Below are 12,236 nucleotides of genomic sequence, written 5' to 3'. Positions count from 1 at the left end.
CGTCGCTATTAAAAAAACATTTTTACAATGTGTATGTTCAGTAGGCTTCAAAGCTTTATGCATGATCCGAGGGGGGTATAGCACCCTAATGCAGACCCACTTACTGTATGACAGCTCACAACGCTTGGAGCGAGAATGAGGCGAAGCTAAAAAGCCTCTTTCTGAATGGAACAGATTTTTGCTGAAGGAGAGATGCATGAAAATATTTCTGCTAGGTGGAAATGCTGTGGGAGAAAGCCCTTCGCCATCATATGGCAAAGTCAGGAATTAACGAAATATGATTTACTAATTCAGTGGAAATGGAAGTTAATGAAGTTGAGACAGTCTTAAGTATGCTTTGTATAGCACTATAACATACAATGTTCACTCATTTGTGAAGCTCTCTTAAAATGTGAACAACACACATGCAGGACTACATAAAATGCCTGCATATGAACCACATTATGTCCTTGTATTGGGACTGTGGATGCTACATGCTGTCTGCAAATAACTGTTGATCCCTACATCTATGGGTGCTTTGTTTACACTCATTTACAGCTTCCGGAATCAATACTTTTCTTTTAAAAGTCAATCAGGTGGCTACAAATCATGTGAACTGTGCAGCACTCAGTAATTAGCCCCATTTAGAAAACATCCCTGCATTAATGTACGATAAAAGGCAGCATTAATGTGAGCAAGTTGAATGAAGTATGAGGAAGACATGAAAACAGAGCCAAGACGGCTGGTTGAGTGAAAGGATTATCACACCCTAAAACGCTGGAGTGTTGTTTTATGACACTTCCAGAGTGGATTTTACAGTTAGAATATTAAGGATGGCTGCAGATACTTAAAATCAGGTTATGTCAGATTTAAGCCTAACACTGGAAAAGGATTGAAAAAATTACTCTGTAAGGATTGGAGTTCTGACCCTATTCAGTTCTGTAATGTTTGTCCTAAGTCGGCCAGAACATATCAGGTTGGCAGGTATCGTATTAGGTAAAAACCTACAATAAAAGCCTAAGGTATAAAACCTTAGGGTTTTTATTGCTCGTTGCTGTTTGCTTTTTTAGACTGAGAAAAAGATTGAACTAGAGCAAACCTTTTTATGAAAAGACACAAACCAACAACAATAATGCACAACACTGGTGTAGATGATGCCAATGTAGGAAGTTGAGAACTGCTGGTATGCATTTGAACTCACTGGTTTTAATCAGCACCACTGGTAAAACTTGAATCTTATTTTGAGGATGTTTAAAAAAACAGCAACACATTTTTGGTAATAGCTATTTATTCTTGCTGGGAAATTGAACTTTCTTAACTCTTTGGCTAAAATAAAATAAAAAACCTAAACATAGAGAATTCTAAATACTGTGATTTTCACAGTTATAACATATTCACTCACTGGGCTCTTTATTACAGTAGTAGCCATTCAAAATTGCCTCCACTTTCCTTATGGGCCCTTGGCTGGTCCCCTACAATTCCTTTTTAAACATCAATATTTGTACTAAAATATTCTCTATATCATGATTCTGGATTCTGGATGTAAAGAGAAGCGTCATCTCCTGGTCAAACCCTGTAATTCACTGAAAAGGTGGAGTCAGAGTAAGAAAATATGCAAGAGTGGGTCACTCCAGCTCTAGTTTGGAGGGGATTTTGCTGGAAATTGGAGGAAAGTGCGCTGCCATAGGCTGGTGTTTGACTCGGAAGGGACATTTTGAATGGCTGCTACTGTAGTTACACCTTGCGAGTACCAGGTTGGGTCCTTTTTTGTCTTTAGAACTGCCTTAATCCTTCATGGCATAGATTCAACAAGGTACTGGAAACATTCCTCAGAGAGTTGGTTCTATGTTGACATAATAGCATCATGCAGATGCTACAGATTTGTTAGCCTCACATCAATTATACTTATCAGCAAACATCCTGTGTATCTTTAAAATTAGGAGCCATTTGATTTCTTTTACATTAAGGACATTATAAATAAAGACCAACATAAAATATCTGAATGAAATTCATGTTATGAAACCATTGCTTTAATTTGGATTTCATTTGGAAACCTTGTTTTTTTTTAATCTGCAAAAGAAAAGGGAATAAGGTAATTGTATTGACCAAGTTTTGAGGTATTATAACAATAATTTAATTTTGCTTCTGTATCTCCCAACAGGAGCGTAAAAAAAACAAACTCTTTGCTCTTCCCTCAGGCTCTTAGAGTTTGTCAGCCATTTATTATTGCTACAATTTCACGGCCCTACATCATACTTTTCAAGAAAACTCCTTGATGTGTGTTGCCACTGAACCATGTTAGTTACCATCCCCTTGATTTGTTTTGGTGTGTTCAGAGGAAGTGAAGCACTCAGGGCTCGAAAAAAAAAAAAGCCTTCCCTCTCATTCTGCCATTGGTAGCCATCAACACATTTGGCAACTGCTTTTTCAATTACCAGTAATCAAAGGCACGATTATCATGACAGCATCAGATGTGCTTTGATGGTGGGCAGCAATCTTCTTCTTAATCACGCCATCCCAGCTATTAATTTACTGTCAGCCCTCGTCCCGTGACTCGCTGCAATCTCCTGTCTGAGAGGCAGAGAGCTCGGCAAGGAAACAGAGGGAGAAAAAAAAAATATATATATAAAAGAGATAGTAGAGAGACAGAAATCGGATGAGGTGTTTTTGATGGTTCAGGATGAAGCACTCGCTCAGATGCTTTTACATAGTATCTAAGTGAGTGGGAGTTTTTCTTACAGCAAAAAATACTCAAAAGGCATCTAATAGAAAAAACGGGTCACATTGTTAAATACACACAGACTGTGCTTCATTTAGCATGTGCACTGCAACAATCTATTTCTCCTGATTATTTTACCAAAAGGTCTCCTGCACTACATCCAGTTATTAATTAGTCATAAAGTAACTTGGGGCTTGTTTTGCAGACAGAGCTCATGCAGCACCTGCTCTCACTTCTCCTTAATCTCGCAGCCAACACCTAATTCGTGTGAGTTTATTTTTAGAGACACCTCAAAGACACCTCTAGAAATTTCAGTATGTCCCACTGATATCCCTATACGCGTTATATTAGCATGCAAGATGTGTACATAGTACCTCCAATTAACAGCTACAACGGGTTTAATGCCTCTGAGGCTGCTTTAATAATCCAGCTACCAACCCCATCAATTAAAAAAAATCTTTAATAAAGATGATGACTATTTTTTAGACTTAACATGTGGTTTTTCCTAACTTATGTCCTTATTTATAAGTTCAGTTCAGTTTATTTATATAGCGCCAAATTCACAACACATGTCATCTCAAGGCACTTTACAGTTCAACCAGATCATACAGTCAAATTGATACAAAGTTTTCTATCTAAGGAAAACCAGTTGATTGCATTGACTCATTGACTCAAATACAATCCCCCACACTAAGCATGCTTGTAGCGACAGTGGAGAGGAAAAACTCCCTTTTAACAGGAAGAAACCTCCACCAGAACCAGGCTCAGTGTGAGCGGCCATCTGCTGAGGCCGACTGGGGTTCAAGGAGACAGAAACAGAGATACAAAAAGCAGCTGTAAAAGGCGGCCCCGTCCAGGAAACACACAGCCAGGCAGACGAGCTCCAAGGCAGCTCCCATGCCAGAGGACGAAGAGAGCACATCCACTCAGTCACGGCCAGAGAAACAGGACCACACTGGAAAACAGGCCGATCTCCAACTGGGATATAAGCTGGGATAAAGTACCACTGTGTCTATCAATGTTCCATAACAGCCAGATGATATCTCTCATCTTTTTTTTTTCAGTTTACAAATATGCATGATCATTTAAGGGTACTTAAGCTAAGAGTTGTATTTATGCACAGATTTACTTCTGAGGATAAGTGTTTGTAGTTGAGTTTGCAGCTGCAGCAACCTAAATTCAGAGACACTTGAATGACCTATTTGAGCGTTTTGTTCAAATTTAAAGTTTCATGTAAAGAAAATAGAAATTTCTTCATAAATAATTTTGTTAATCTCAATGATTTGCTTCAAAAAGTGGGTGTGTGTTTACATTGCTGGCTTTCGGTTTCACATTTTGGTATGCTTGTTTCGACAGCAAGCCCCCCTGACAATATGTCTTAACCATTGACAAGGGTAGCATCAGAGATGACAATGTGAATGAGCTGGGCAGGCCCACAGGTTCAGCCTCTCCATGCAAAGCTGTAGAGACGCTGCAATTGATTGAAAAGGATGCCCAACCAAGTACTGTATTTGAATGAATTTACTCCCCATCCTTTATCAGTCGTGCCGCATTTCTGTGTTAAATTTTTGTTTATCTATCAAAAATCTGAACAAACATTCTTATTCATTAAGAATTTGTGACCAAACTGTTGCAAAGGCAGGAGCAATTCCAGTCAGGGTCATTTTGAATTATTTACAAATACTTAGAGAGTCTAAGGTTTGCAAGGGCGTCAACCTTTTAAAATAAAAAAAAGGATTAATAAGTATGTGAATGTGGGCACTGTACACAGCACTGTAAGGAAAATTCAGCTGTTAAAGAATCTTTAAAATCACATTTGAAGCCAACTGGGTGGTAACAAAAGCTGTGATTTTCAATACTTTTGCATATTTTAGTTTCCTTAAAAGTATTTGCAAACAGAGAGTTCATGCCAACAAAATGCAGTTTTTCTATGATATTTGTGTTATATCAGTGCATTGCACTGACAGACATCATTGAAATGTCCAAAAGATTACAACACAAACTTTACTGTAACAACACAAACAATATTTAAGTTAAAAATTTAGAGAAATTACAAATCTGGTAAATATCAATGCTTTCGATGCCTGGAAGTTGCATCACGATTGCAACTGGATCTGAAATTAACCCTTAAAGTGTTACAGATTTTTCAGTAATTGATCATTTAATATGAGGTAAAGACCTGAAAAGTCTGAAAGAGAGCAGTTATATAGGTTTTAATCTATGAGAGATTTACATATCTAGATAACTATAAATAGAGAGACTTATCTACTGTATACCCATCAACAGTTATGTATAGAGGGCTGTAAAAAGGGATTTAAAAACTTGATTTTAGCTACATCTATAGGATGAGTCTTAGTTCTGTAGTACACTTTTAGTAATTTTAATTTAATTGTTTCGTAATTTTAATACCTTAAAAATTTGTTGTCAAATTTCCTCTTGACAGATAACATATCTTATTGTTTGAAAGTATATGTACCATTGTTTGTGGAAAATTATATACCGTTTATATTTTTTTTTTCAAGTTTTTAATTTCTCCTCTTATTAAATGTGTTTTTTAAAATAGTAATATTGAGAAGATGTATTGGAAGTAAATACAGATGAACTAAGAAATGCTGTGTTGTGGTATTGTTCATTTCCAGGTTGGGGGGGGGGGGGGGGGGTCGTTGGTGCTCTGCTGTTATAATTTATCTTTGCTGTAGTTCATTACAGATTTGTTGATTTATTTATATACTCTTCAAAACTCATACAATCACATGACTTTACGGAAAGTGTTTTGTGTCAAAGCAATGGGGTTTCTTTTAAGTTACTTTTTTTTTTTTACCTTCCAGCAGGCTAAAAGCTGTAAACTTTTGAAAAGTTGGTCAGTCTGGGCAGGGATGCAGGTAGAAATAAAGGTTTTACATCATATTCTGACCTAAGGGGGCGCTACACTTTTTATAACCGCAGATTTCTTTTGGTTTAGTTATTAGTTTGGTGACATTAGGCTTAGGTATAAATCCTATGTTGTTAGGGTTAGTAGATCGTATACTGGTGAGGAGAATCTGTAATGGTTTGAGTCATAAATATATCATAGGTCACAGAATAGAGTGTGTATGTGGAGCAAAACAGAGAATTTGCAGATTGAGATTTTACTCAAAACAGGTTCACTTTAAAAACAATGTTTACCATGTAAAACCTCCAAAACTATATTTTAGAGGACTGAGTGGTTATTTTAAATCTCCAACTTGCACATTTTACAATAATATGAAAATCACTCTTTTCTCTTTTTTTTTTGCTTGTTTTCTGCCTACTTCTTTCTTCTTCTCTCATAGAGCATCACATTTTTTAGGCATTATATGAGTTTTACTTTCTTAATAAAGTTCCTGAAATGAATAAACATCATCAGTCTATTCTTACCTATGGATGGTCACCTTTAAAGCACAGAAAGATGTATTAAAGGAGATTTAAAGAATGGTATTCTAGCCAAAATGTTGTGTCTCTAGGAAGCCAGAAATGATAAACCGCAAAAGAAGTAAAAGCCAACATAGTGTTGACCTATTCCTCCTTCTCTCCTTCATCCCGTCACTTCCCCTTTCTCCATCCCATACCTAAAGCAATGCTATATCTAACACATGTAACCAGCCAACCTACACTTGTCACAGACAAAATGGATTTTTCTCTTTGTACGAGACCCCTGTGAGTCCTGCCAGAGTTCTTGCAACCACCTCATTTCTCTCTACCCTGCTCCATCGTCCTCTCCACTCAACCACTTCGCTCCTGCTGCTGAGAGACGTTCTGTTTCTGCTCTAATGAAGACCTTGGGAGGGAAGGCCATTTCACACTTGATTCCCTCAAACACCGTTGATATGTTTCAGAGGTTTGGAAATGGGAAAGGGACTAGTGCTGTTTGGTGTTTTGCTGCAACCCCTGTTGTGGTAAAAGTGAAAGTGCAGAGTTCAACTAAAGTGGCTTGATGTTGGCAAACCATTGGAATAAAATAATATAATAGGATTAACATCTACAGTTAATCAAGTTTTATTACAATGTAAAATAATGATACAGTTTAACGATAAAACATTGACATAAAAAATACATCAAATCTGTTTCAAATGTACATACTCTAGCTACAAGTATAATTAACATTGTAAAATCTGAGGATGTCTAATAATGTCTAATAATTATGGAACCCTCTGAAGAAAATTACCCATGTTTTAAAGTTATTTAATGATCAAATACTTGCATGACTAGGCGCAGTTCTATGTCAATTTAACTGCAATTCAAATGTGTTTAGAAAATGTTTACTCATCCCAGCTGGTAGCTGATTTATTAAATTATTCTTCCCTTTTTCTCCGTAGGAGGTTGAACTTTGTCGTCTCAGCAGTCAAGAAAAACTTGGCCTTACCCTTTGCTACAGGACAGATGAAGAAGAAGACGTGGCCATATATGTCAGTGAGGTGAGTCTATGTGACATCATACAGACATTTAAAGGTGATTATTAGTCCAAGTGTTAAACAGATCTGATCTGTATTCAAATTATTTTAGAATCATATAACCATTGTATATGAAACACAGCATCAGGCTGATGGTTGCTGAAGTGAGGCACTTTCTCTTGGCTATGCAGCTTAGGAAGGCTGCTGTACTTGACTGTGACATTTGCCAATGAATTTGGGCTAAGCAGCTGGCAGAAGTTCTCAATAGGCTTTTTTTTTTTACCTTTGCCTGTCCCAATCCACTGTCGCATCATATCTGAAATCGATCACCCTATTGTGCCAAGGTAACCCCACATTCCCAGTCTCAATGACTACTGGCCAGTGGCACTGACACCAGTGGTCTTGAAATGCTTTAAAATGCTGTTCAGGGCTCACATCCTTTCACTCCCCCAAAAAAGTGTCAACATCCACCTGTCTCCTTAAAGGACTAATACATCCACTAAGGATACACTAAGGTTTTATGTAGACCATAGGTCACCATTTAAAACCATCAGGCTTGTGGACAAACTGCGACTCAGTCCCCAGCATACTTCACCTATCTACAAGGTTGTGTGTTGAACCACCTTTTCTGGTTCTACTTCTGTTCAAGTTTACAGATGAAACTACAGTGACGGGGCTCATCTCTAAGGAGTATAATTATGCCTATGAGGATGAGGGACACTGAGGTGCACAGAGTACAATTTCATACACTCCAACACCAAGGTTATTATCACTGATTATAGAAAATATGAACAAGCATTTTTCCATAGATCCGATGTGTGGATAGGATGGTTAATTTCTACTTTCTTGGAGTCTATATCAGGGAGTTCATTATTTGGAGCATGAATACCTCTGATTTGCTGAAGAAGGCCAAGCAGAGCCTGAATTTAATGTCTTTATGATAAGCCATTATTTGTGGAAGTTTATTTGTTTGTTTTTTAATGAAAGAGGTATTCCTTCTTTTTTATATTTATTTTAACTTTCAACTTCAATTAGATGCAAACACAAAACTTGAAAGCACTCAATTGAACAGAACCATAGCCAAAACAGAAGCAAAGTCGACCATGAAATTACATGCAATTGGCAACAACGCTACCGTCCTGTCAGACAAAGCAAAGCTCTGCTGTAAGCAGGGCGGAGCTACTATGTAAGAATTTATCAGTCAAAGGGAGAAGCAGGGAGCCAACTCTCTTTTATCTTTAGTTTTGTACATGTACATCTCATTAGACCAGGAAGAGATCTGGTCAGACAGACATAAATTAAGACTCAGAGAACTTTTATTGTCATTTTGTATTAACAGTGTTTACAAAAAGAAATTTCGTTTTATAAATACAGGTGCTGGTCATAAAATTAGAATATCATGAAAAAGTAGATTGATTTCAGTAATTCCATTTAAAAAGTGAAACTTGTATATTATATTCATACATTACATACAAACTCATATATTTCAGATGTTTATTTTGTTTAATTTTGATGATTACAAATGACAACAAATGAAAATCTCAAATTCATCATATCAGAAAATTAGAATATTACTGAAGACCAATAAAAACAAAGGATTTATAGAAATGTTGGCCAACTGAAAAGTATGAACATGAAAAGTATGAGCATGTACAGCACTCAGTATTTAGTTGGGCCTCCTTTGGCCTGTATTACTGCAGTAATGCGGCGTGGCATGGAGTCGATCAGTCTGTGGCACTGCTCAGGTGTTATGATAGCCCAGGTTGCTCTAATAGTGGCTTTTAGCTCTTCTGAATTGTTGGGTCTGGTGTATTGCATCTTCTTCTTCACAATACCCCATAGATTTTCTATGGGGTTAAGGTCAGGAGAGTTTGCTGGCCAATTAAGAACAGGGATACCATGGTCCTTCAACCAGGTACTGGTAGCTTTGGCACTGTGTGCAGGTGCCAAGTCCTGTTGGAAAATGAAATCTGCATCTCCAAAAAGTTGGTCAGCTGCAGGAAGCATGAAGTGCTCTAAAACTTCCTGGTATGTGGCTGCGTTGACCCTGGACCTCAGAAAACACAATGGACCAACACCAGCAGATGACATGGCACCCCAAACCATCACTGACTGTGGAAACTTTACACTGGACTTCAAGCAACGTGGATGAAGTGCCTCTCTTCTTTTCCTCCAGACTCTGGGACCTTGATTTCCAAAGGAAATGCAAAATTTACTTTCATCAGAGAACATGACTTTGGACCACTCACCAGCAGTCCAGTCCTGTTTCTCTTTAGCCCAGGCAAGACGCTTCTGACGCTGTCTGTGGTTCAAGAGTGGCTTGACACAAGGAATGCGACAGCAGAAACCCATGTCTTTCATACGTCTGTGTGTGGTGGTTCTTGAAGCACTCACTCCAGCTGCAGTCCACTCTTTGTGAATCTCCCCCACATTTTTGAATGGGTTTTGTTTCACAATCCTCTCCAGGGTGCGGTTATCTCTCTTGCTTGTACACTTTTTTCGACCACATCTTTTCCTTCCCTTCGCCTCTCTATTAATGTGCTTGGACACTGAGCTCTGTGAACAGCCAGCCTCTTTAGCGATGACCTTTTGTGTCTTGCCCTCCTTGTGCAAGGTGTCGATGGTCGTCTTTTGGACAACTGTCAAGTCAGCAGTCTTCCCCATGATTGTGTAGCCTATAGAACTAGACTGAAAGACCATTTAAAGGCTTTTGCAGGTGGTTTGAGTTAATTAGCTGATTAGAGTGTGGCACCAGGGGCCATCAATTTTGAACCTTTTCACAATATTCTAATTTTCTGATATGATGAATTTGAGATTTTCATTTGTTGTCATTTGTAATCATCAAAATTAAACAAAATAAACATCTGAAATATATGAGTTTGTATGTAATGTATGAATATAATATACAAGTTTCACTTTTTAAATGGAATTACTGAAATCAATCTACTTTTTCATGATATTCTAATTTTATGACCAGCACCTGTAAATAAGCAGCAGCTTAGCAGTGAAATGAATATTTCAATTTCATATAGTGCAGCAGTGATTAAATATAAACATCGTGGGAGAAACACATGGTGCAAAACGCATTGATATGGAAGTTCAGAGCAGTGCAAAGACATATGGTGCAAAAATGCTGTAGAACAAATTGTTAAACAGACAAGAAGCTCAAATTCTTAATTACCTTAAGATAACAAATTAAAGGTAGAAAACACAGCTTACTGAAAAATATGATGATTAAACCAGTAAAGCCTTCTGAAATGAGCTGGGCATCTTTTGGCAACTTTTAGATAGTGTATTTATAATGTGGCTTGATTGTGATGGATTGGAAAAGGATTTACTGAATTTGTTCCAAATTTTATGCAAAATAATTGAAGCTGTTGTCTTGTAATTTCATCCACCTGCCGTCCATTCATCCATCATAATACCTACAGGGTTATGAGGGGGTTGGGTCCTATCTTTAGGGGATGAATAGGTGAGAGGTGGGATTAGGCTTTAGGCAGGTGGATTACTCATCACAAGCCAATATAGAGAAAAAATCTTTTGAATGTATATTGAAACTGTGATTTTATTGCAAATTTCTCCAACTAAAAAAGCTTTCTATCTACCGTTTGCATTTTCCTCTTAAATATCGGTGATTACCAGCTGTTTGAAAAATGAAAATATCAAACCTCCCAAGGCAATAGCTCTATGCATATTCTACAACTCTTTCAAGTCACATTTACATGTTAAACTCTGTTGTATAAACCCACCATCATCTATCCAGATCTGAGGATCCAGGTAAAATGTTGCACTTCTCAGCCCGAATCAGATGTGACATTTAATATTCATCCAACATTTTATTATTTACTTTGGTATGCATGTGAGCAATGCAGGTTACTTTATTGCTAGCTGTGCTTCAAAATTGAACTCTCATCTGACACAAATTGCATTACCAAACAGATGATTTAACCGTATGGTTCTGCCATCAGCTGGCAGGATGAGACGGCCACCATGCAAAGAAAAAAATCCCAAAACAAAACATAAGAATAAAACAAGGGTTTTTAGGGTGTAGTTTGTTATTCATTTATCCTTAGAGGAGCTGAGGAAAAAGAAAATATTTGACAGACAGAAGAAATGACTCAGTTATTGATTATTTTTCATCTTTTTCAAATCCTGTTTACAAATCTCCTAAACTTACTCTTGAAGTAGAGAGGCTAGCTGAATATAAATGTGTATAGGATTAGTTTTATACAACGTAGCTGTTTTTTTCTTGTTTCTTTTATTGGGTCAGGAAAAAAATTAAGACTAAATATTAACATTATTAGATGAGTAGACTTAATCTCAACAGCATGTTTGAGGTGATCATTAAATGCAAAAGGACCAGAGATGGGATGCTTTTCCTAACATTACTGTTTGTCATTTTTCAATGATAGGTGCTGAAATACACTTTAAGTGTAACTGTACCTAAAATTTATTTTGGTCATTTAAACAGTATAAACTAGTCCTTTTGGGACTATTTTAGTGTAAATGTTTTTTTGAGGGGGGGTTTTGCTTTGTTTAGTTTTATATATTTCCATGCAGTGTTTCTTAGTTTTGCAATATTTGTCTCAAGATAACTGCATTGCTTTCAAAATGGTGGCTATTGCAGATGAGTTTTCCTATTATGGTGCAAACTGTATATGCTAATACACACCTGCGTCGCTAGTAAGGCAGGGCAAGGCAAATTTATTTGTATAGCACAATTCAGTACAAAGACAATGCAAAGTGCTTTTCATGATTAAAATACAGGAAGATAAAACAGAATCAAAGCAAGTAGGAAAAGATAAAGAAAAGAAATAAATAAAATAAAAAATGCAGAAACAAAAAACAGTATTAAAAACAGTTGGACTAAAGAAAATATGTTTTAGTTGAATTGTTTAACTAGAACAGTGGAAGGCAATCCTAAACAAATGTGTTTTTAGTCTTGATTTAAAGCTACAGTGTGTAATAATTACAGGGATATAAAGTCAGAAATTTAATATATTATACATAACTATGTTATTTATCATCACCTATGAGCTCAGCCTTTTAACCATAATATTTGCGTTGCCTTAGAATTCGTTATTTATAATTACATAGGAGCGGGTCTCGCAGCCATGGAGGCTGACATC

The 12,236-nt window shown here is 36.9% G+C and overlaps 1 protein-coding gene across 1 annotated transcript in view; it reads left to right on the top strand.

Moving 5' to 3' along the window:
• The window catches only part of LOC119799108 (PDZ domain-containing RING finger protein 4-like), a 104,150-nt gene that overhangs the window by 75,084 nt on the left and 16,830 nt on the right, over positions 1-12,236 (top strand). The window contains exon 4 of the mRNA XM_038308853.1: positions 7,033-7,131. Coding sequence (XP_038164781.1) covers positions 7,033-7,131 — 99 coding nt within the window. The remainder of the gene's footprint in view (positions 1-7,032; positions 7,132-12,236) is intronic.

This window comes from Cyprinodon tularosa, unplaced genomic scaffold (assembly GCF_016077235.1).
Source record: "Cyprinodon tularosa strain WSP-4 unplaced genomic scaffold, ASM1607723v1 ctg65, whole genome shotgun sequence".
NCBI classification, from domain to species: domain Eukaryota; kingdom Metazoa; phylum Chordata; class Actinopteri; order Cyprinodontiformes; family Cyprinodontidae; genus Cyprinodon; species Cyprinodon tularosa.
This window is presented reverse-complemented; position numbering and strand designations above follow the sequence as displayed.